General features: G+C 41.1%; 1 protein-coding gene across 7 annotated transcripts in view; it reads right to left on the bottom strand.

The window, feature by feature from the left end:
- UBR3 (ubiquitin protein ligase E3 component n-recognin 3) overlaps positions 1 to 27175 on the bottom strand; it is a 148191-nt gene that overhangs the window by 10355 nt on the left and 110661 nt on the right. For all 7 annotated transcript variants that reach the window (XM_075609107.1, XM_075609109.1, XM_075609113.1 and 4 more), the window contains 3 exons: positions 22133 to 22238; positions 13466 to 13566; positions 1922 to 2046 (listed from right to left, as the gene is read on the bottom strand). In XM_075609107.1, coding sequence (XP_075465222.1) covers positions 1922 to 2046; positions 13466 to 13566; positions 22133 to 22238 — 332 coding nt within the window. The remainder of the gene's footprint in view (positions 1 to 1921; positions 2047 to 13465; positions 13567 to 22132; positions 22239 to 27175) is intronic.

Raw genomic sequence — 27175 nt, forward strand, 5'->3', positions numbered from 1 at the left:
TAGGAGGGCATTCTGGTAAGTGCGTCTGCAGGGGGCCAAGCTTGATGCATCATGTGTATAGTATTAGTCACTGTGCTACTCGTATGCTTCTTTAAGCAAGAGTGTCTTAAGGTGGGTCTTAAAGGTGGATAGAGAGGGTGTTAGTCGGGTATTGAGGGGAAGGGCATTCCAGAGGTGTGGGGCAATCAGTGAGAAAGGTTTAAGGCGGGGGAGGGCTTTAGATACAAAAGGGGTAGAGAGAAGGCATCCTTGAGCAGAACGCAAGAGTCGGTATGGTGCATAGCGAGATATTAGAGCTGAGATAGGGAGGGGCAGCAAAGTGTAAAGTGAGGAGGAGGAGAATTGAGTGCTAGATGCGGGATTTGATAGGAAGCAAGGAGAGTGATTTCAGCAGGAGAGACGCTGAGACAGATTTAGGAAAAAGTAGTGATTTTGGCAGCCGCGTTTATGATAGATTGTAGGGGAGACAGGTGAGAGGCAGGAAGGCCGGACAGCAGGAGGTTACAGTAATCGAGACGGGAGAGAATGAGGGCCTGAGTCAGAGTTTTAGCAGTCGAGCAACAGAGGAAAGGATGTATCTTTGTAATATTGCGGAGGACAAAGAGACAGGTTTCAGAAACGTTTTGATTGTGAGAGAAGAATGTAAGAGAGGAGTCGAGCCTGACCCCTAGGCAGTGTTCTTGGGCTACTGGGTGAATGATAGTACTTCCAACAGTAATGTGGAAGGAGGTAGTAGGGCCAGGTTTGGGAGGAAGTATGAGGAGCTCTGTTTTTGCCATGTTAAGTTTAAGTCGGCGGAGGGCCATCCAGGATGATATCGCAGAGAGACATTCAGAAACTTTGGTCTGTACAGCAGGTGTAAGGTCAGGGGTTGAAAAGTAAACTTGTGTGTCATCAGCATAGATGTGATATTTAAACCCAAGAGATGTGATTAGGTCACCATATGAAGCAATTACATCAATGTACAACCAATAAGTATGTTTTTTTTAAACTTATTTTTTAACAATGAAGCACAGATTACACAAAAGACAAAAAAAATCAGAAATGTTTATCGACTTCTACTACTATCAAGAGAAAATTGCTTACACATGATCTTACCAACATACAGAAGAAAAGGAACATTTACACGTATTTCAAATGTCATCCAATGGTTAAAATGCAGGCAAGAATTCTGGGTAATGACATGCAAATTAGTACACCTATTACTGCCGTCTAGTTTCCCATCAGTTGTAAAAATGGAAGATTTCCCTAGACTCGAGCTCGTGTTTTCTGCATAACACAGCTTTACCGGTTAAGCCTGGTTTACTATTGTAAAGAATCAACAAACACGGCTGTTCCATTCTTTCGAGCTGTTTAAGATCGATTACTTCCTGCATGTTAAAAATTGAGACATTAAAAAAAACACCCCACACTGAACCCCTTACCACACGTTCTTTAACATCTATAACCTTTTGCTGAACAGTGGGGAGGACAGCTACTTTCCAAATGCACGTTTCTTGATGCAACATATTTGTGTTACAATACTTATTACCTTTCTGTTTTGGCCTTTTGTAGAACAGAAAACTATTCTTGTTTGTTAGGCTGTGGTCCTTCTGAAAACCACGATCGGAAAATGAATGATTCTGCCGCGTCTGCATGTTTTACGCAGAAATATTTTATAGGGTCTGAGGTTTGAAAAATGTCACGCTTAGCTGTACTCGCCTCTTCTCACAAAGGCTTTAAACGAAAATAGAAAAAATAGATTTTTCAACCGCAACAGTTCTTTAAAAGCTTTCAGGAGTGAAACAGTCTGAGCATCCGGGCCTTCCACAATGTGGGCACATCGGTTTACATTGTACATTTTTCACAGTACTTTAGAAACAACATAAAAAGAGCTTTAATATATATATATATATATATATTTTTTTTTTAAATTACCAACCTTCTTTAGCGCTCCTGACTCTCTCCAAGCCAGGCGTCCTTCAGCCCCGAGTTTAACAGTGAGTGCAATCACAGCTTGTGTGTACAGCAATGTGTACAGCACTTTCACAATGCAAGTAAAATGTTCTAAAAGGAAAGCAGATATCTTAGTTAATGGAGTGCTGCTAAATAACCTATTAGATTAGAATAATTTATAGTGTATGTATATATACAGCATATACATACATACATACACACACACACACACACGCATAAGTGAATATATTGCAAGGCCATCCAGCACTTGATGCGCAAGATCATTTCCCCGTTTTTTAAAAAGGTACGATTTGAGAGTTTTTGTATGATCTGATTCATGCTTCCAAGGATTTTTATCTAAGAAATGATTTAGCATGACTGTATAAAAACAGACAAATCATATATAAAACGACAACATAAAAAAAAAAAAAACTATATCAAAAGTAACATATGTTGCATTAAAAGGAGAACTTCAGAGGATAAAATTAAATTGTATAAGTAATCTCTTGGAAGGCAATTTTACAGCCTGTGACTCAGTGGTCTGAAGGGGCAGGTTTATCAGTAAATGCAAAACTATTAGGCATTTAAAAAACAACTGCACATAAACTTGGCTTATAAGTAAATGTCGAGAAACATACAGGCAGAGTTAATGGTCATTAGATATAGAAGTGTGAACAGAGAGCTAGGTATCTGAAAGTACACACGGAGTTAAAACAAACAAACAAAAAACATTCAGGTTTAGAAATCACACAAAATTAAAAGGTCCTTAGTTTACTGGACAGAATTGTACCATGTCCAGTATCTGATCTTCCCGATTCACAATAATATACGTTTGTAATTCTATAATATCTGGTCTACTAAAATCAGATGCTTTATACAGTAGCACTTTTAGTTGTTAAACCTATCACCTGCTAAGATGATAAAACCAAAGAGACTCATTTGTTGCCAAGGTGGTTACTAGAACTTCAAAAATGTACGCAATGTGTTTCTTCTGGTTTCACACAACAGCACGTCCCAAAACATAAAACTGCCCAGAGAAGTTATGTAGATCTAGAAGTTATACACACTAGTTTACGTGAAAAAAGGTCTTGACACTATTTATTAAATACAAGGCAAGATCGACAGGGCTTCTCAGGTTCTCCCATAGTGCGTACATCTTCTGGATGAAATGTCATGCCGCGCTGGCCCGTGGGAGATCCCGCCATACAGATACTCAGCACTTTCGAAATAACTCGATCAGAAACTCTCTTCACCAAAAAAGGAAGAGTAACGGGAAGTGCTGGCCAAGTACATCACTTACAAGAAGTTATAGTCTTCAAGCCCTTTACATCTTGGAAGAACTTCAAGCCGACATCTCTCCAACCTTGTTTGGCTGCATCACTTGACAGTTTTATTATTGCATTCAGCTACCCAAGGAATCAGAAGAGTGCCAAGTTTAAGAGAGAATTCATGGATAATTGAAGTGCTTTAACTGTGGACTGGGCCTTTTTTAATTTATATATATATATATATATATATATATATATATATATATATAAAAAGACATGAATAAGCAGTAATGCCTGATGCTGAAGGCTGCAATTGATTAAATAATTCTTACTGTAGATGGACAGTAACAGAAGGAATGGAAAATAAGTACGGATTCTAATTGAACAGATTTGACAAAGCAGATGTGCATGTTGTTGGCAGTGAAAAGAGAACCTGGCCTTGCTGTAATCAGGCCAAAAGAGATGATTTTTACACTCTCGTTTGCCCATAGGGCATGCAATCAATCATAAAGCTAGTTGTCTCTGATAATTTTTTATACTGTGTACAGTATATCTTTGACATGAAATATATATTTTCCCTTTGCAGGTGTTATAGGTGCAAAAACAAACAAAAAAGCATACATCCAAGTTTTGCTCGAGACTATATACTGTAGACCATTTATTAATTGCTGTATGGGATTTTATAGCATTTTTAAAATTTCAGATGAGAGCAGTATTGACATACTTAAAAACTAGCCCCCCACCCCTCCAAAGCTTCTTTTCCTTACAGGAAACAAACTAAATCCATGTCACGGGAGACAAGCCATTTACACCTTTTTATCCGGATCATACATTGAGCAAAACAAGATAATGAAATAAATTGTAGTTTATTCCCTTACAATAGGCATACACACAAAATATAGGCAAAAAGACACACTTACTTGGGAACTAGGCTAACAACCTAACTTTCCCAGTTGCAAAAAAAAACAGGATAGAAAATTCCAGCCAGCTTTAGCTGATGCAGCCCTTTCTTGCTGGAAACTTAGAATCTGGAGAATCTTTAAACTTTGGAGAACCTAAAAATCTGAGCTGCGTAAGCATTTTTAAAAACTCTCAGTTTCATTCACAGAAACTTACAGCCCAACCAAAAGCGTGAGAAATTTCTCAGTAGCCAATCAGAGCAGGGCTCACCTGGCTGATGTCAGAGAAAGGGCCATGGCTATCTGCTGGGAAGGCTCTGCAGAGTCTGACAGAACCCATATTGCTGTTGGGGCCTTTTCTTCTACCCCCATTGCTACCAAATGATCTCGACACCTCCATATCCTGGATTCCCTTTGAGGCCAGAGGGCGGGGTAGCCATCATGTCTCCTATGCAAATGGCTAAGGCTGACTGCATGGAATTTTATACATACAGTATAACACCCTCTGAAGCATACTTTAATAAAGTATAAATCTTGAGGACCCTTATATACGTGGGAAATTAATTGGGGATATCTGGGCTCAAAAACCAGGAGTCGGGGAGACACGGTGCAGCCCCAATGTAATTCACCCCACGAACTCACAAATAGTGCCTGCAAGCCAGGGAGAATCAGGGAATCACCTGTAGCTCGGCCCCCCGAACTCCTGCAAACAAAAGGAATACAGTTTTCGCCTCAATATTTCACCTAAAACTTACACTTCCAAAATCTAGAGTTTCTATGACACAGGGAACCCCAAATGCAGGTCAGATTTTTCAATACTTTACAGGGAACTTCCATAACCCACAACCCAATACTGGTTCTGGGACACCTAGGCATTTACTGGGTGCCCCATTAACATAGGGACCCCATGACTGTTCCAGGGACATTTCACATCGCTATGCCCCTTTTACTTTTCTGGTCTGCGCTCAAGCAGAGAACCAACCCATATACACCTATATAGGTTCTGGGTGACTGGGCATTAACTGGATATCCCCATTAACCTAGAGGCCCCTTGACGGGTTCAGGGACACCTCTCATCCCTGTGCCCCTTTTATCTTTCTGGTCTATGCTGAAGCACGGAACCTCTAGTGGTGAGTCGCGAAAGCGTTTAAGGGGAGAGATTACCGAGACCATATGTCTACATGCATCCAGGATTCCTGGGCACATTTTTAGGGGAAACAGCAACTCTGGGCCCTGGATAGACACAATCTGACAACACTTTCTCTGCAAAACCCCCCTTGAAACCCATACCACAGCAATCTCTGCTTGCTGGCACTTCTGGAAAGGTAAAAACACATCAAATACTTTATTACCGCACAATTACAGGTTATGTATATACAACACTGGGTCCAAGAGCTGACTCTTCTTGAACCCTTATTACAGATAAGGGGTAAACAAACGGGCTTAAACCTTGATTTGAAAGCCTGGCTATCCCCTACCGTCACAAGCCATTTGCAGGAGCATTGGGTAATTTTAGGTGTAATGTTCCACTGTAACGTACAATGGGGATGTGAATACAATAACACATATTAACATACTGGCATATTAAGTGAAGAGGATAGTTCATAATATATGTTGTGAATGCAAAATTGAGTAGGGGCCGAGTTATGGTTATCCCAAGTGGCAATGCAGCTTTCGGATAATATTACACAGTGATAAGATGCACAGTAATCATCATAGTTTAGAAGATACACCAGAAACTTCTCCTGGGCGTAAATAAAATAAGTTGTGTGACACAGGAGAAAGAATAGGTGTCTCAAACTTGGTTTTCCATTATTGGCAAGTCTTTACAACATTGCCACATTCCTAAAGGCGCCATCCAGGGTTTCTGCGGATGTTTTAAGCTCTTTTTGTAAAAAGTTAATTTGCTTTCCATGTGATAAATGGTAACAGTACAGGCAAGCTCACTATGCAACTGTGCAGAATGATAACAAAGGCAGTAATTTAGGTTGCTTACAAAGCAAAGGCATTTTGTTAAGCATGCAATTAAAGGGCAATTTGTCATGAAGACACCTTATGCTCTATGTGCCAAAAAGCACTTGAAGCAACAGTCTGTGCTGATCATTTTTACTTGCATTGTGAGATCTCTGCTTGCCTTTTTCCAATGTGTTTTTATTGTTTAAATCTGATACTTCGTTCAAGAGATACAAGTGCTTTAAATATTAAGTGTCCGGGAAGTGAAAGTTCTCCTAAAGCCCACTGCAGTCTAAAAATTTACCATGGTTATCCCCAGAAGCAATAAAGCAGGTTTTCCTTTAAAACACTAGAAAAAGAGAAAATTGTTGTAGATCTGACCGCAGTTTTCTTTTCCTGGAAGGTCCTTCCATGGCAGTGCTCACCAATGGGTTAAGTTCCACCCTACTACTGAGATAGGACAGAAAAAGTTATACGTGTGGGAGGCCCTATAATTCCTCCCCAGGTAGTCTTGGCCGAGTTCAGACAGGACGCGATGCGACGTGCGCGCACACGTTCACCACTCTTTCGCTTTGGTGTGTAGGAGTTTTCAAACTGAAAACGACACCCGGTGGCAAAGTACAGCGTTGACGCCGCTGCACTTGGAGACAAATGAAGTTATGATTTCAAGCGGCAGCATCGTCACATGTACTTCGCCAGCCAATCACACAAAGTTTTTTTTGTTTTTTAATTCAATGGCTGAGTAGTCCCGCCTCCAAGTCGGTTCATTCTGTCTGCTGGGCATGAGCATACATCACCCAGCAGACAGAGGCGAGGACGCGCAGTAGTCTGTCTGAACTCAGCCTTATGATGCAAACATAACAACACAGGCTGTTTGTCTGTGTACTCTCTGCGTTACCCCCTCATCACTCATGGATGGCCGCCATTACATTTCGGCGATACACAAGACTCTGCACGCATATGTTTGTTCCACTGCTGCGATTGTTTTCAGTGATTCCATTCTGAATTTCTTTATATTGAGCAGTGTTGTCTCCTCCAAAATCCAGATTGGCCCTTCATGTTGCATTTGCCTTTTTTACAGTAACATCACTGAGTACATTCCTTGGAATCTCTATAATCTTAGTACTTGCTGAATTGCGCCATTGTCTACTAGTTCTTTTACAGTTGCTTTCAAGGCATGAGCGGCCTCTATCTCTTGGCAATTGCGATGTCTTGATTTTTGTCTCTCTGGTATCTTTCTGAAATCAATACAACAACCTTTGAGAACTACACTTTGCACCCAAGCCTCCAAAATCATTTCAGGCTCATACTTCACTAAATTGATGGAGCTTTACCCCGACATGGGTTGCCTGAGCCGATCTATCATGCAAACGTTCCAGACATTTTATGCAAGGGGTCCTGTCTTTTTGGACCACGAAAAAGAGAACCTTGACCACCCCGCCACGTGGTTGCCCTTTAATACCCTCTTTCAAGTCTATATGACCTCATGTTCTGCGTGTTGGTTCTCTCACTCACCATAGCTGCATCTTTCTCGTGGTAGGAAAATATTCTTTCCTCCTGAAGCTAGTGCTAGTGAGAGCGAGCTAGCGCTCTCTCTCTCTCTCTCTCACTCTCATTCGAAGGGAATCATGCATAAATAGATTTTAGATGTGGAATCCGCCTGCCATGGTCGCAGACCGAGTCCAATGTTGCCTCAGATATGAACTTCGCTGCGACCTATAAAAAATACGATCCTTCGGCTCTGTAGAGACGGGCTAATTCTTCAAGTGCAGAACCTCACTCACTGCCTTAACGAGAGGCTCTATGAGCTCCAAATCAAACGCAGACGATTCCTCCATGAAATAGTCATCTGATGATTCAAAATCTGCTGCCATGCTGCAACATTGTTCTTACGACTTTTCAGAGGAGGAGTTCTGTAGTCTCTCCAGACTGGTACTTTAAGTGACTTTGTGCATGTTTGACCTTTGTTTGCTGACTTGGAGGATGTTGCCTCAATTGCCAGCATTTTTTGTAGTAGGGCAGCGGTTTTCACCAGCAAAGATGGCGTCACAGCTTCATACTGGCCCGCAGGGTGCAATAGCATTGAACGTCGCCATTATGTGAACCACAGGAAGTCTAGAGGAGCGGCTACCGACGCCCCCTACGGAGCTATTTTGGGAAGCAGGGGGTGCCAGGAGCTGAAATTACCAGGGTTCAGCTCTAGAGACCCCCCCCCCCCCCCGTTTCAATTCTAACAAAAAAAAAATCTGCAGTGCTTGGATTGTCTCTTTAATGAGTTGAAGTTACAAATCTCGAACAACATTGTTATGATCAGGATAAAAAGTAGTCTTCAAATTTTCAGCGATACCAATGTTATAATTATTTAGGCTTCTTTACAATATGTCAAACCATGAAAAAATTGCTAAGATCTGTTTTAAAGCAGCAGTCCAAGCTGCCGTTTCTCTCTCCCCACACACCTTTAATATGTGCATCAATACAATCCACACAACGATAAGTAATTAGCCAAGTGGCCGATCAATCGGCGAAGATTCGGTTCGGGGGTTGACTAAATGGCTTTCTGTGCGGCAGAAGAGGACCAAAGATGCAAAGTTCTGTGGGGAAGATCATGTGACCAGGCAGTCACTAGATACAATTGGTGCACTGCTAGAGAGAGGGTAGGGCTCAAAAAGGGGTGTGCCAGAGCTTGTTTCAGAAGAGGATGGGGATGTGACTTTGTAAATGGTTGTTACAGAAATAAAATGCTTGTTACATTATAATACATTAAAAATGTAATTCAGAGTTTAAAAAAAAATGCTGCACACACACACACACACACACACACACACACACACACACACACACACACACACACACACACACGATGCTGCTTGGTCTGCTGCTTTAAAAACGTTGCTTCTTGAAAAAAATGTATTCCTGCATCGTTTTCTCTATATTCAGATATGAATACCTAAAGAAAACAATATGTATGGGTGATATTAGTTACTGAAAAAGGCTTGTGGGTGTAAAATTGAAAAATCTACTGAATAAATATTTTATGAATTAAGAAACCAATGTTAACATGATAGAGAAAATATATAGTCAACTTCTATTATTTTATAGTAACTATTATATGCGCGATTAGTATGCCTGCAACTAATTAGTAACAGTGCACAGGACAGCATGTGATGCTGCTATGGGGCATGGAGTATTACTACTTTTATTTACAAGTCCAGAGTAATACCACTTTAAGTTAGAAATCCATTTTCTTGTTAAAAACAAATAACAGGATTTATTTTCAAAAGTCGGTTCTTTTAGCATAAACATTGTACAATATAAAATATTTCTAAAAAAACATCTGCCCTTACATTTAAAAGGGTTTGAATTGATTGAAATAGACATATGCCACTTTGAGCACTGTGCAAATGCCCATGCTTACTTCTGTCCTTGATAAAAGTACTCTGCGTGTTTCTCTTGGAAATATAGAATGAAAGTGGGCAGCTATATTCACAAGATAAGCGAAAGTAAATATTTCAAGTATACCTTGCCATGAATCATACAGGGGGAATAAAATACCCTAATTATTTATTCGCCTAACATCCAACTAATTTCTTGGTAAAGAATAAACACTACCCTTATAGTGTAGGTCACACACATTAAGCATACAGCATTGGTGCAGACACCTTGCACAGGTCTGGGCCATTCTTTTTAAGTTGATGGGAATGCAGCCTATAAAAACTCTGACCTCTAATCATAAAAGGCTCTTTCTATAATAAAAGACTTAATTTGTGGTGTTCTTTCTTGGCGATGGGTTCAGATCAATTTTTGCTCAGAATGAACAGACTGAGTAGTATAATGGCATTTAGTTTGCCTTAATCAATGTAGGATTGAAAAAGATACCAAGTCTATCTAACAGCTAATAAGCCAGTTAATGCTATTCCCAGAGCTGCACTTCAAGGGCAATAGACGGGGTCGGGTTTTTTTAAAATTTTTTTATAAAGACCTAAGGTTTTTACCAAATTTTTACTGCTGTATTAAAAGTAAGACAATGCAGTTCAAAAGGCACTACATTTTTACCATGAAAGTGGTAAACTTGCAATCCAATTTATTTATATATATATATATATATATATATATATATATATATATATATATATATACACACACACATATATATATATAATATATATATATATATATTATATATATATATATATATTATATATAATATATATATCTGTATATATATTATATATATATATATTGGAGTTACTACAAAGTGAAAGCAATTGGCCATGTGACTTTTCTAATGTTGTTGTCCAAACTAAAGTAGCAAAATCGCACCAAGTATGAAAGCGATTGGATTGGCGCCAATTAAAAAATACCAACAGTTTAATAAAGCCCCCAATACATTCAAAATCCTATGTGGCTTTTATTTCTGCAATAAATCAGTTATGCAGAATAAGATAATCCTTCCTGCATTCCCACCCCCACCCCCCTCTTTATGCCCTTTAAGGTGTTTTACTGTATTAAGCTTTCTTGGGTTTCTATAGCAACCGTTTACGAAGGCCCAGCTTTTCCTTTGAAATAGGCAGCCATAGTGTGAACCCGGGGAAGGAGGATCTTTGCCGATCGATCATGGGAGAACGGATCGATCGGCAGCTTAGGTAATTACATTTTCTTAAATATGAGCAACTGCTGCATTCATTTCAAACAAAAAAAGTGTGTGTGCAGAGCACAGGCGGACGAAGTGAAACTTCTTAGCATTTTGTCACTCTAAAGTCTTTAATCCATGCAAAATAATAAAAATATAATTTGTGACAAAATGCAAAGCAGTGTGACTTACAACGTGTGTGCATAGCGACGTGACCTATGACGTCACCCGCGAAAGTTGTAATTTGATTTTTAGCGACATTGCTGGCAACAAGGCCAGTGACGTCACTAAAAGGGGCGGGCCGCACAATTTGATTGGTTTAGAGACAGTCACATGTGGCGACTGTCTCTAAAAAAAATCACATTTTCCCAGCGCCGTCGCGCTTACTATAAGCACAATGTTCCAATGAGCCACCGCCAGCTAAGACGTTTCACTTCAAAACATGCAAACTGTATTGCCACTTTAACTCTTTGGGTGCCCCAAGACACAGTCACTACAACATGGGAACTGGCACTCCGGAAGTGCCTTGATGTAGGGCAGGAGTGGCCAACTCAAGTCCCCAAGGGCCATCAACAGGTGAGGGTTTAAGGATACCCCGGCTTCAGCACAGGTGGCTCAATCAGTGGTTCAGTCAGAATGACTAGGGCCACCTGTGCTCAAGCAGGGGTATCCAATACCTGGCCTGTTGTTGGCCCTTGAGGACTGAAGTTGGCTACGCCTAGTGTAGAGATTACGTCATGCACAACTAGATTTCTTTTGTCACTTAGATGGTGTCCTGCGTTCCCATGGAGAGCAATATGTGATATGCCCACTAAGGAAACCGAGGAGAACTCTTCTGTTTCCTGCAAAATGGCCGCCGTTGTCACATGACCGCTATTGAAAGGTGCTGCGACCCCTTTGGTCACTCAAAGGATTAAGTATTTCCATGGTAACCAAGTTAAAGGTTTTGACAATCTACATGTCATGGTCTTGTGATAAGACTGCTTTTGTCAAGAGGTTAATTGCAACTGCTTTCCTTTGTTTTGTATAACGTCATTCAGACAGGAAATTGTAGCAGAATAAGGCCTGGGACATGGTCAGCGCTTATGCGCTGACCCGTACTGCTGCTCGGCACTGAGCCCCTGCAGCCGCAATGAGAGCGGCTTTAGCAGGGGCTCGCGCACGCGTCAGCACGCTTGGGGAAGCGTGTGTCTGACGGCGTTTTGAAATTTCCCCGCTTGCCGGAGCGCAGTGCCGGTCACGTGAGCGGTTCGCCCAATGAGGGCGAACCAGCTCCGTGACGTCACTGGCCCGCCCCCGTCCCGCCCCTCCCCCTGATGGCACGCTGTGTAAGGCCAGGGAAAGCAATGCTTTCCCTGAGCCTAAACGCGCCTCAGCACTGTTTTGGGCACTATGTCCCAGGCCTAAGTATCGGATGACATAAGAATAACAGGTTCAGTTAAAAAAAAAAAACGACATGCATTTTCGTAGGCGACAAACTTCATTTTGGTAATAAATAATATAAGAAAAAGTGCAGCAGGTATTTCATAATGTTATTAACGCTCAATCACTTGATTTTTCCCACAAGCTGCATTATGAGTTCCCCCAAAAAACATGATAAATATTTACTTGTAACAGAAAATAGAAGGATTTCCCAATATTGTTCTCCTTAGGTAGAGTAAAATAGTACATACAAAACTCAGAACAGATCTAAAATGTCATCTAAGGCAGTTAAAACCGCAGTCTCATTTACTTGGTTACTTTTAGGTAATTAGTAGCAGCAATGCCTATTACTACAATGTGACACCATCCCTTACTGGGGTTGAGTTTGAGGTAGACCAAAGCCTTTACCAAACTGAATGCAATTTTCAGCAACTTTATCTCTTGCTGTCTGCCCCTAATTTTCTTTAATCCCTTCAAAACGCTCACAGAAAACCCCTCTATTCTGCAATAAAAGAATAGGATGATTATTTCACTAATTAATGGTAATCATAGTAAGAGTATTTAACATCAAAAAGACGTGGTCTTGTTTTTAAACAAGCTACGCATCTATCCAATTCTGAGATTGGTTTTTAACGGAGTAGTAAAGGCAACAACACGTTGAAAATGTTGGATTTCATGAAGAAACACAAAACAAGCATCCAACTATTAATCAACAACCGTCCAAAGATTGTTTAATTATTCTTGTCTATTGCTTCTATTCGTGTATATTTCCATCTTACTCTTAACAATTTGTGATATTCCTAACAATTCAAATGCATTAACGTCTGCACATTAATATGGGTTATCTGTACCCATTGTACAAGCCAGGACTTCACTCGCTTTCATTCAAAAGTCAGTAGCATCCATTCCACTTGCATCATTACAGTAATTATCTTTGGACGTGACCTCCTACTTCACATGACTGCCGACGTCTGATCTCTGAATTTACAAATAAATTGCTAGCTTTCACCTTCAGGCATTCAGTTATACTTGAAATATAAAGCTGCCCCTCTCCAGTGAAATGACGAAGGTCATGCAAAGGACATGATTTCTCTGCTCTGAGATCTTGATAGTTTATTTTCTTTTTTTTCCCCTCTAAGACCTTGTGTCTTCCCTGTATTGAATGACTGATAAAGGATGACGACAGGGGACACAGATAAGCCAGTCAAACCACAACTGAATTTCCAGTCCAATGTCACTTTATACAGATAAGGCACAATCATTATTTTTGTAGACATATCAGACACACCGGGATTTGCAGCGTTTTGGCTTTTTTTCTTTCCCAGAAACACAATGCGGCAGGGACATTATTTACGTACCTTTGTGCAACGGTTGGGGCATTGTTAGAACCTGAATAAGCAAAAGTGAGGTCACATCTCGGAAAAGTAATGGGACCTCTTCCCTCTCTTCATTGCTTGTCCTAAGGAAACAAAAACACGAATCACATTTAGAGCACCATCTATTATTTCGTTTTGCGTACATTGGTATTGTATGGAGAAATGTTACCCAGTTACATACTGCATTTGACAGCGAACATGGAGTCTCATTATGTGTTCATTGTAAGCTACAATGTTATTCTCTGACTTCTGTACAATTTTTACCTTCCTATGGATTCCCAGAGTACAAATTGCTTCTTAAAACCAATACATGGTCAGTTACATTTTGGATGAAAAATAAAGGCGTTTAACCCAGTTGGATTTTAACAAAGTATCATTTATTTCAGAAGTTATAAATGTCGTGATTTTACATATGAAACATTGATTGTAAACGTTAATTTGTTTTTAACGTTTTAATTTGTTTTTAACATGCATCTAGAATACATAACCACATACTCGCAAATAAAGACGTGCATAAGAAATTGGCACAGAGGCTAAACAAACAAACAGCGTTAATTGAAACCCCAAGCCCAGTGTACTCCGGAGAGCACAATTCCTGGCACCACCAACTGGGTCAGAAATTGCAATCACAGTAGTATGCTCAATGCTTTTAGACAAAAACGACCCCTTGGAGAGATACAAATTCATGAGCAAGCGGTTTAAAGACTCTCAGATGGCGTACTCTATGATAGCTTAACAGTCCACACTGATTAAATGTCTTTAAAAGCCAGCAAAAGCAGAAACACAAAAGCAACCCCAACTTCAAGTTTCTGTTACATTTAAAGCAATGTATTGCTTGATATGCGCCAATCCTGAGCAATGGTTTATCGCACTACAGCGCTCACACAAACCAGATTATATACATTTAGATCCTTTCTCCGCCCTCACCTCGTGACAACCCAGCCAGACCAAGTTTTAGCATTAGCCAGCTAGTCACATACTGACATAAGAAAAAGTGCAAACATATATTTCACGGATTCGTCCTAAAATCTGTTCCAGCTTGGGCATCCCAAGAAGGTGGTTGAGAAACACGAATTTAGAGGATTTAGCAATTAAAATGGTTCAACACTATATTTAGTAGGAGTCAAATCAAAATAAATGGACAATCCTATTGGTTTTCTGAAGGGATCCGAATTGAGTAACACCAATTATGCATGTTTCTTCTCAGTCAGAGGGCACAGCTATAGAAGGGGAAATACACTTTGGGCCCCATTTATTAAGCTGAAATCTGAATGTTTTCGATAACGTAATAATGGTTTATTTAATATATATCAAGGAAGCCCTAAATAGCAATAAAATAATCAAGGTAAATTAAACCAAGTAATGAACTTCATTGCTTTTCACGGTGTGCTGCCATGTTCAGTTATCTGACTGTGAAAATGGTTATTTGGCAACAGCAGGAGGGGGGTGTTTAAAAAGTGTGATTATAATAATAATGGGGGGAAAAAATGAAGACTAAGTTTCTTTAGCAGTGATGTATCCCCACTTGAATGCATTTATTCTGCTAGATAATCTAGGAAAATGTTATCTTCCTGTCATCTACAGGCAGTAAAAAGTTATATGAAAGGACATTGTAGCCGTTTATGATACAGGCAGTTCCAGGTAGTGTCATCAAAATGACAACATGGCAGCTTAAGGTTATATTTTTCTTAAAAATGTTTAGGACTTCAATATGCTTTGTAAAAATTATTATTATTTTTTAAATGTTTTAATAAAACTTTTTTTTTTTTTTTTTTTTTAATAAAGAACAAGAATACCAAATTTATTTTTGGCCCTTGAGGACTGGAATTGGCCACCCCTGATCTAAAGAATGTATATCTTTCTGTAGCGCCATCCATGTACATAGCACCTCACAGAAGTAATAGATGCAACAAAATGACCTGGGGTGTAATACACAATGGGAATCAAGTATTCAAATGCAAAAGTTAAACATTAGGAAAATGAGTCCATGGCCAGAAGAACTTGGGAGACAGTAGGGAAGTAGGTGCGTATTGCAGTTATGGAACACATGTTGGAGGGTTTGTGTTTTTTCACCAGAACCAAATCACCTGATTGTAGATTGCTTAGTCTTTCAATATGAGCCTGACCAAAGGAAAACATTTTGTAATTGTAAATATATATATATATATATATATATATATATATATATATATATAAAATAAATCAAAAAACAAATAGATGATACCGTTGTGGCTAACGAAATGCTTTTATTTGTGCGAGCTTTCGAGATACACTGATCTCTTCTTCCGGCGATGTTACAATGAATGAAGCAAGCAAAAGCTATACTATAAACGGTGTCTATTGGAATGTTATCTGTGCTGGTCCTTCCCCCGGTGTGGATGTGTTTTATGGCTGGAGGTGTCAAAAGGTTCCTGAAGGCAAGTGATGAAAGAGTGTGTATGTGTATCAGTGTGAATAAAATGAATGGAGAGTCCACAGTATATACAGTGCTTTACAAAAGGTGTGTGTGGAGTGGGAGCGGATATAAATGGTGTGGGTGGGTGTGGAAATATGAGAGTTAGTATGCTACTAACTCTCACATTTCCACACCCACCCACACCATTTATATCCGCTCCCACTCCACACACACCTTTTGTAAAGCACTGTATATACTGTGGACTCTCCATTCATTTTATTCACACTGATACACACACACTCTTTCATCACTTGCCTTCAGGAACCTTTTGACACCTCCAGCCATAAAACACATCCACACCGGGGGAAGGACCAGCACAGATAACATTCCAATAGACACCGTTTATAGTATAGCTTTTGCTTGCTTCATTCATTGTAACATCGCCGGAAGAAGAGATCAGTGTATCTCGAAAGCTCGCACAAATAAAAGCATTTCGTTAGCCACAGAACGGTATCATCTATTTATTTTTTGATTATTGAAGCTCGGCTAACACGGTACTGATACCTCTACATATACATATATATATATCTATATATATATATATATCACTACTGAACGATTATGACTTAATTTGTAACTGGTTCAGCAATGCCTGCCAGCAGCACCGGTACTAATGTGTTTTCTTCCCAGAGTTTGTACCCAAATAGTCCTAATTTATTACGTGATCTACATTATATTGAACAATTTTATACAAAGTTACACAAATATCCTGGGTTGAACATAATGGGCTGAAAGAAAAAATAAAATAATGCAAGGGAGGAAACGTAATCAACATAGCAATGAAGCAAATAAATAAAAGGGACTGTGGATTTATGCAGATTATGGCAAAGAATAGAAAGAAAAAGTTACAAAGAGGAAAAAATGCAAAGATTTAATTATCAAAAACCATGGAAAACAATCAAGGCAACTATGAAGTTACTCTTAACAAAATAAGCAGTATGTGTTATTAACAGAAAAAAACGATTAAAATCTCTGGCAGTAAATTCCATGTGAGCGAGTTTGTAAGGTCTCTGAGAATAGGTTATGCTGGAGTGCCGGGGCTGGGTACTACTCTTGGGTAAAACATACATAATGCACACAAACACTTATTTTCAGCCCTTGTCGACCCACTGCTGGATGAAGGCCGTCCCAAAGTTTTTCCAGGTACACGGGTTGGAAATCTCTATTCATATTGCTCCAAAAACGCTTCAGCTTTCATGTTCCCATCTTACTTTTTGTCATCTTGGTCTTTTAATTTCTCTTGGAATTCAGTCATTTACCATCTTTGTCCAATGATTGTCATTTCTTCATGCGATATGTTCAGCCCAGTGCCAATTTAATTTCTACACCCATGTAATGTCACAGACAATGGTTTGCTACCTAACCCATTCATTCTTTTCCCCGTCTCTTCAGGTAATACCCACCATACATCTCTCTACATACCCTTGTGTTGTCTGAAGCGTCTGAATTATCTGCGCATTGAGGGTCCAAGTTTCACATTGATACGTGAGCATGGGCAAAAAAAACACTGGTCGAAAACTTTCCTCTTGAGGCACAGTGGAAGGTTCCCATGAAAGATTGTCTTGTTTCTTCCAAATGCTCCATCCCATCTTCATTCTCCTATTGATTTAATTCAAAAGGTTCCCAGCCATTGTTATTCGCCGGCCCAGGTAGACAAAGCCTCAGACGACTTCTAGTTCTATTCCATTCATTTCGATCTTTGATATTCAACACATTGTCAACTCTGCATTTTGGTCTTGCCGAGATTCATAAGGTTTGGACACCCACATTCTTACTTGTTTTGATCGAGCTCTACGATTTGTTGCAAATCATAGGTGACTTGATTTTGATTCCTTTTACACACAAACATATGACAAATCAAAGAGGTCCCGTTTCTGAACACTGTGTGTGTAATTCTTTGTATGTGTTGTGACAAACGGCTTACTCCGGGGCTCCGCCGTCTGTCCGGGACTGTTAGAACACGGGTCTTTTAGGGTAGGTTAAATGATGAGGCGTAACATGCTGTTCCTTTAAACAGGCTACTGCCTGGTTTATTCAGTCCCAGGCACTGAGACTGCCACACGGAATACAAAATAATACATAAGCAAACAAACCCCTGCTCACCTGAGCAATAACTTAACTAAGGTTTTCCCTGAGTGGGGTTGGAGCGGCTTATCCACTTCCAACAACAAAAATAAGGAACTTTGCAGTTTTAGAAAAAAGGAACAGAATGATTTAACCTGTTTGGTGAGAGATGTTTCCCCTCTCTGCTTCCAGCAGCCTTCCTGCCTCCAGGCTCTTGGGGAGAAGGATGAGGAACCAGGAAATCAGCCTTAAATACCTGATTTCTAACTAGCAGGACAGGTGACAGAAATCAGGCAGCAGACAAACTCTGGTCTGGATCCCTCATCCCTCAGTTCCAGCACTTGCCAAACTGTGGGATGGAGTGCATGCATTCTGAGGCTGCACTTTTCAGCCTAAACAGGATAGAAACTGTTCAGTATCCTGGGAGCTCTATATATTGAATTTATTACCATCCCCTGGTTTCTGTCACAGTGTATACAGACAAAAAAAACGGGACCCCTTTTATATTGTCATATCTTGCAGAAAAATCACAACATTTTCATGAAAATTTGAGCAATTATAGGTCTGTCACAATAGATCAGGCCTGCACAACTCGTAAAGCGAGAAGGGCCGAAATGCTCCAAGGAAAAAAAATTTGGGCTGCACGGGTAAAATCATCATCATCATCATCATCCTCATCCTCATCCTCATATCTCCCCCAGAACCCCTCACTATCAACCTTTGCGATACTCCCCATCTATCTCTCATACCCCCATCTCTCCCTCTCACATAATACTCCCTCTCCACAAACACACAATACCCCACTGCACACCAAACACATCCCACCCCCCCTGCACCTCACATCCTTCTCCCCCCTGCACATCACATCCTTCTCCCCCCCTGCACATCACATCACTCTCCCCCCCTGCACCTCACACCACTCTCCCCCTGCACCTCACACCGCTCTCCCCCCCTGCACCTCACACCACTCTCCCCCCTGCACCTCACACCACTCTCCCCCCCTGTACCTCACACCACACTCCCCCCCTGCACCTCACACCACACTCCCCCCCTGCACCTCACACCACACTCCCCCCCTGCACCTCACACCACACTCCCCCCCCTGCACCTCACACCACTCTCCCCCCTGCACCTCACACCACTCTCCCCCCCTGTACCTCACACCACACTCCCCCCCTGCACCTCACACCACACTCCCCCCCTGCACCTCACACCACACTCCCCCCCTGCACCTCACATCACTCTCCCCCCTGCACCTCACATCACTCTCCCCCCCTGCACCTCACATCACTCTCCCCCCCTGCACCTCACATCACTCTCCCCCCCTGCACCTCACATCACTCTCTCCCCCTGCACCTCACATCACTCTCTCCCCCTGCACCTCACATCACTCTCTCCCCCTGCACCTCACATCACTCTCCCCCCTGCACCTCACACCACTCTCCCCCCTGCACCTCACATCTCTCCCCCCTGCACCTCACATCACTCTCCCCGCCTGCACCTCACACCACTCTCCCCCCCATGCACCTCACATCACTCTCCCCCCTGCACCTCCAATGACCCCCCTGCACCTCCAATGACCCCCCCCTGCACCTCCAATGACCCCCCCCTGCACCTCCAATGACCCCCCCTGCACCTCCAATGACCCCCCCTGCACCTCCAATGACCCCCCCCTGCACCTCCAATCACCCCCCCTGCACCTCCAATCAACCCCCCTGCACCTCCAATGACCCCCCCCCTGCACCTCCAATGACCCCCCCCCCCTGCACCTCCAATGACCCCCCCCTGCACCTCCAATCACCCCCCCTGCACCTCCAATCACCCCCCCTGCACCTCCAATCACCCCCCCTGCACCTCCAATCACCCCCCCTGCACCTCCAATCACCCCCCCCTGCACCTCCAATCACCCCCCCTGCACCTCCAATCAACCCCCCCTGCACCTCCAATCACCCCCCCTTGCACCTCCAATCACCCCCCCCGCACCTCCAATCACCCCCCTGCACCTCACCTCCCCTGCACCTCCAATCACCCCCCTGCACCTCCAATCACCCCCCCTGCACCTCCAATCACCCCCCCCCCTGCACCTCCAATCACCCCCCCTGCACCTCCAATCACCCCCCCTACACCTCCAATCACCCCTGCACCTCACATCACCCTTCCTTCAACCTCACCTCAAAGCACCTCACATCACCCCCGGGACCGTTTTTTTTTTTAAATCTCATCGCGGGCCGCACAGAGAGGCCGGGCGGGCCGCATGTTGTGCAGGCCTGCAGTAGATTAATAGATTTAAGAATTAATTGATAATCTAATAAATATTCTTTGGAATTGGTGACGGCGTGATGAACTCATCAAGTGTAGTTACAAAATGCTGTTTAGCAAAGATAAGCACGTTATAAAGTGCTTGAGACAGAGCAAGAATTATGGTCCAAAACGCTTATATAAAATGTTGCCTGAAAGAATAGTCACTAGAATGACTCGATTATGCAATCACAGTGGCGTTCTTGTCTTCGGGCGTGCGTCTCAGCAGAAAATTTTAAACACTTTGAACTCAAACGTTAAAGTAATATTAGTGTTTCAGATTAGATTACGACAGTTTAACACACTTATGAGCTACGAAGGAAAAGCACATTTTTTTCATGAACACTGTGTACGCACACGCACACACACCTTGAAATGCAAGTCAGTTTGGAGTAGAAAGACTCAATATATAACAACCAGAAATAAAACATCAAAAGCCGGTTTGTCCTAGAATACTGAAAATCTTTTTGTACGCAAGACATCTAAAGGTTATTTCAATACATTAACACAAACCCCCTAAATAACCTAAATATAAAGCACCCGAGCTTCATATATAAACGCAGAGCAACAACAAAGCAAATCGGTTCAATTTGTTGTCAAATGCATTTTTGTCACTTTCATTAATGATCCTCATAGCCTCACATATATCATGTCTTGAGCAAGCCAATGTTTCTGTGGAGGCTACAAAACGGGTTTGGAATGTGACCTCAAGCCTACACTACCCCGGTTCTGAATGATGCTTCTCCCAAACCAAGAATGATTGATCATTGCTAGGGGATAATGCCGGCAATCCATAGCATGGTATTATCTCTCCAATCCTTATGACTCATGCCATACTCGGTGCTCTATTTGTGAAGCAGCATTATCAGATTGATGACTCTACTCCTACCATCTGTTTCTGCAGCAACTTCAACATTTTGACGCCCCCGTGGGCAATCTACGAAATTACATTCCTCTTGCAGCAATAACTGTACATATATGTTATCATTACTGTATTTATTTTACATTTGGAGCTATCTAATCTAAATTAGTGTATATATATATATATATATATATATATATATATATATATATATAAAAATTAAATCAATATTTGCCAGGACCTCACCTTTATCAGATTGTGCTACCCAATAAACAGCGATTAAAAGATCGAGATCGCTAGTTATCTTGTCAAGCAAAAAGGTATTATATATTTCAAGACTGAAAATATCAGGTGGACGAAGTGAACAACTCACAGTGATATGCTGAAGGTGACTGATGATTTAAAAAATAAAATTAGTTAGTCTATGGTAGGTTGTACACCCTTAAGGCTGCGCTTATAGTGCTGGCGGCGGCGACAGCGATGTCGCGGCAAAACAAATGCATTGCCGCCGCCGCGTGCGCGTATAGAAAGCACGATACGACTGATTGGTCGCGATCGCTGGAAGTCATCTCAATTTGATTTTCCAGCGACTGTCGCGTCGCCAGCACTATAAGCGTAGTCTTACTCGTGTCTTATCTGCTCTCTTATAATGTTCTCTTTACTAACTGGTACTCTAACAAGGAGAGAGTTCATTAGTCAGATTACCTCAAACAAGATTAATGAATAGGGTAAATCACTAGAGATTTTCCAGTCAATAGAAACGGAATTTTTTTAAAAATAAATTACAGACAGAGACAGACACTTTATTTTGAAGTGATCAATCACCAACATTTAACTCATGAAACACGACTGCCATTATTAGTTAACTAGTTACCCTTTTGGAGAGAGAAAAAGAACATGGATCTAAAGGTTTCCCCTCCCCCCCCCCCCATTTGCTTTTAAAATGAAGAATTTCCCTTGCGATACTTACTGTGACGCTCTATCCTGCAAAAGTCGTGTTAACTTTTTCCAAGGATTGTAGTCCGAGTCAATGCTGTATAACCGCATGTGCATGGCTAAAACATGAAAAAGTTGATCTGCAAAGGAAAAATCAAACGATGTTATTACATATTTGGCACTTGTTACTCGTTTAAAAACAAACAAAAAAAAAACCAGACAAGAAAGACTTTGGATTTACTTTGTGCATACGTTTTAAATAGAAGAAAATTACCTCTTGATCAAGTATTTGTCATCTTGCTCTTACACCTGGTGAGAACAAGCCAATATATGAGCAGGACAACCCTTCTCCCCTCACTTTGGCTAGGAATGATTGCTTGAAAAAAACATTTTTCCAATTCTTTCAGACCTCCAACTGTTTTTGCATTTGTGGACATCAACAATGGATAATTCCACTAAACTGGATATTCAATGATTCTAAAAGGACTTTTATAGCACAAATAAAGTCTAAAGTTCAAAGGTCTCTTCTGTGTTGGATTCAGACATCCAGCCCACGAGCAATGTATTAATATTTTGTAATCCTTCTGGGTATACACATACACATTTAGTGTTCTCTGTAGAAGACCTGGGTTTCATTTTAAGATATTAAAGAGGATTAATACTGCCCCCTGGTGGGAGTTTATTCTAAATTAAACAAGCAGCACATTTCAAGGTCTACGGCTCCGGCCAGGCAGGGAACGGGTGCGCTGGCGCTCGTGCGCTGCTCCCTGCTCGGCGATTCGTGGCTGGCTAGGCTTGCGCTCGCCTGGGGGCGCAGACACAACGTCACGGAGCTGGTTCGCCCTCATTGGGCGAACCGCTCACGTGACGCGCTTGCGAGCAGCAGATTCAAATTTGCTTGCTCTGAGTGCCGAGCGGGCGCAGGCGCTTGCTCACGCTGGCCGTGATGGAACACATTGCGGCAATGTGTGTGGCCACAATGTGTTCCATCACGGCCAGCGTGAGAAAGCCCGCCCGGCGCCACACTGGACGAGGCCTTAAGCTACGGCCCCAGTGTTGGCTGCTGCACGCTGTGTAAACCGTGATCTCCGGTCTGTGGCTGTGCTGCAGGAGATTGCAACAGGGGTGGTGGTGGGGGCTTAGGAAGAGTGGTCGTGGCGGGGGCGTGACCATGACATAACCCAGCTGGTTCGTCCTCATTGGCTGAAACGCCAGGGGGCATGGCCGCACTCTAAAGACAATTCTCGTCTTCAGAAAATCTAGTCTAGCAACGTGGCGGCAAATTGCGCTCCTAGGCAGCTAGTGGGCCTGGCCCCATTGATGGGCGGTTCTTGTTCCTGCAGTGAACGCCATAGGGCGCACTGCAGCATGTACTGGGGACATAGCCTGAGGTGCAGTTCCGCTTAAGTTTTTTTTTATTGGGTGAGAAGCAGGAAGTCTCTGGCGCTGAACCGCATTCATTTCAGCTTCGGGGATACCCTGCTTTTGAGATACTTGCCTCCGTAGCTGCCCCAGCAGGGTATGTAATATGGCATCTCAATCTCCCACGGCACAATGGCCAATAGGAAGCCGCTAATGTCATCCATTGGACCTTTAAACATGAAGGCGATACCGGCATGAGCAGCTTCGGTAGAAATCTCTGGAAGCAGAGGGTCCCCGAAGCTGAAATGAATTCGGATTCGGGTTGGAGAAGCCCCTGCTTCCCAACATGGGGGAATTTTCTTTTTTTTTTTTTTTTTAAAGGAAGCTTCTTTAATTGTATTTATTTTATTTTGCTTTATAACCATTAATATGAATTTAACACTTCTCTAAAGCTTTCTGCAAGTCATATTGTGAAAAAAGATATACACTAATGCAGGCCTGTCAAGTCTCATTCATTTTGAGCGAGTATCTTCCACTGAAAGGCAGTGTAATGAATTCATTAAGAGCATCATCTGTCTCAGCCATCAATTTACTCACTTTTAAAAAGGCAGGCAGGTACCAATAAGATGTCATTTTTTATCAAAAAACACTTACAAGCAATAACTAGACAAACAATATCTACTTATAACCCCCATGCCCCTATTATAGTCTCACCCACATGGGTACTTAACAAAAAATGATTGTAAGGCCCATTGTTAAGAACTACAAATTATTTTTGAAAATATGGGCCCAAGACAAATAAAGCAACCAATCCTTAAATCAGTATTGTGCATTTCAACTAGAGTAAACCTTAGAAAAGTAGAGTCAAACACTACCAGATTATATCTCTGTTTAATATGGAGGTGATCTATTAAATACAGTACCTGAAATCTTGAGACCAGAAAACCGTGGCTTTTAATAGTGTACTTTTGAATGGGTCACCTTTTGGAACAGGTCCTACCTTTAATTGCCACCCTCTTTGCATACTAAAATGCGATGACGCTGAAACACTGCAAACTGGGCCAGGCACATATACTAAAGGCATTAAGGTACAAAGATACAGCGCATTGGTGAACTTACAGCATCTGAACCAACAAAATAGATTTGGTTCTTGAGCTTATTTCTAATACTGGTCATGACGGCTTCTCTCTTTCAGTAAAAAAGGTCAAATGTATCAATGCAAATTACTAAAACTAATCTCTTGCATCAAAAACTAAGAAACCAATGTCATACTATGTCCTAATATTGATGGGTTCAAATGTATTCACTGGTGTAGCAAACATGCAAAATGATAAATATATGTATTTAAGGAAAATCATCTCTTACTGAAAATCATCAATTACTGAAAAACAACAACTTGCATTTTAAACGAGTGCAGTCATGGATATAAAAATTGTATCCGAGATACCATGGATTTAAACAATTAAGACCCACATTCCTCTATTAGCAAAACCTGGAGTAATGTACTGTACATTAATAATTAAACAAGCAAGAATTGGAGAGTTTTGAATCACATTTTAGCCAATCCCTGTGAATACATTAGTCAACAAAACTGATTTATTTGAAAAAAAAACAAAAAAACCTAATTTCACGTTTTGCGACTTTAAGTAATAATTATACGTGTGTAAATGAAAGGATCCCTGTATATCTATGTATATTGAAGAATTAAATATATATATATAAGCTAAAATTATTTGTTGCCAACACCACAATGAACAAGCAAAGAAAAGTAATCTAATTAAAAGTTGCATAGTAGATGAGGTTGAAAGAAGACGTACGTCTATCAAGTTCAACCTATGCTAAATTTAGACAACAGATACTTTATCCTATATCTATACTTACTTATTGATCCAGAGGAAGGCAAACAAAAAACCCCAGATATCCAATGATATCTCATAAGGGGAAAATAAATTCCTTCCTAACTCCAAGAATTGGCAATCGGATTAATCCGTGGATCAAGATCCTTCCCATGTATACAGTACTTATTAGGTATATCCCTGTATACCCTTCCTTTCTAAAAAGATGTCCAACCTTTTTTTGAACAAATCTATTGTATATGCCATCACAGTCTCCATGGGTAATGAATTCCACATTTTAACTGCCCTTACTGCAAATAACCCTTTCCTTTGTTGCTGGTGAAATCTCCTTTCCCCCAACCTAAAGGGATGCCCCTGAGTCCTTTGTACTGCCCGTGAGATGAATAGTTCTAATGGGGTTATTCATGTGTGAAGATGCTGATCAGTCAGTAGCACATGCAATCTACCATTCAAATCAATTGGGAGTTTCCGTGCAATGGTACCCAATCAGAACTTTGTAGGAACCCACTTCATTCTAGTTTCTGTGACAAACACTGAAAAGATACCTTCCCAATGTCTTCATTGTTCCGGATGAAGCTCCTTTTCAAAATTACATCACGTAAACAAAATCTACCCTTTATAGATTGCCATGTTACCTTTAGCTGTCAGAAACATGTATGTGAACTGTACACACGCTTTTCAGTGCATAAAGGATGAGCCCTACTTTAATCTTGCATGCCCTTACAAATGAAAGCTATAGAATAAAACCTTCACAATAAAAAAAAAATAGGAGCAAAGGAAAATGTGTAGATTTCTTTTAAACAAAAATTAGAAGACTCATTTAGAGCAGTATGTGAATTGTTCCAGAATATATTTGCAAAATATCCAAAAAAATCTCTTCACTGGTAAGATATTTTCTTAATCTCATTAAACCAATTACATGTTTTCACATGATGCTAGAACATCCACCGTGTATATGAATGTGTATAATAGTTTTACTCCTAATACTGTATGTGTATGACCGTAGACTAAAAGTAACAAACTCCATTTTCCAATAACTTTATAGTTGCCACATTTAACAAGCATGGGATGTTTTCAGTACTACTCGGAAAGTAAACAGTTAAATGATGTGGGTAGTGCCAGATTGTTCACCTTGTCACATTGTTTTAGAAGCTGACAGAGGCAGGTCTATCTATCATTCCTAATTTACATTTCCCAAGAGCAGCTGTCCTCATAGTGCAATCTACTAAAACAGCACTTGACCTATTTGTTCCCACCGTTTTCCCTGATGCTCGCTGCTGTAAAAGCTCACCTGGGACACTACATTCTATTTTAAGCAATATCTAATCGACAAAGTTAACAATTCTTACAAGACTATTATGGAGTGCTGTGCTTAATCACAGTAAAGACACCTCATTACCACTGCTGCGAAATGTGCAGAAGAGGAGTGCCTTTCAGGTCTTAATTGCCTGAGGCAGAGGTTGAACTGCAAAACATGGAAGTGGAATAAGCAAACGCATTCCATTTACAGAACGGTATGTTTCCTCTGTAAAAGGCTTTATACATTTAACACAGTCTGTGTATGCTTTACTTTACCGATGTCTTAAATTGCTGATATCCAACTACACCAATTATTTCGACAAACATAAACATCCTGTCTTGATTCAGGAAACCTTGAAGATGCTTGAACCCTAAGAAGAAATGATTGGAAGGGGCTGGAAATACCGTGTCAAGATGTTCTGGAAGTTCCTTGAGACAGATATTTCTAGTTGCTGATGGACAGTTGGTTTGGGCAAGCTTATTTTGTTCGCACAAGAAACGGAGCAATAAGATGTCCCATGCCTCATTTACCCATAACATGTGGTGATCATTGACATGAG

Source organism: Ascaphus truei, chromosome 7, assembly GCF_040206685.1.
Source record: "Ascaphus truei isolate aAscTru1 chromosome 7, aAscTru1.hap1, whole genome shotgun sequence".
NCBI lineage: Eukaryota > Metazoa > Chordata > Amphibia > Anura > Ascaphidae > Ascaphus > Ascaphus truei.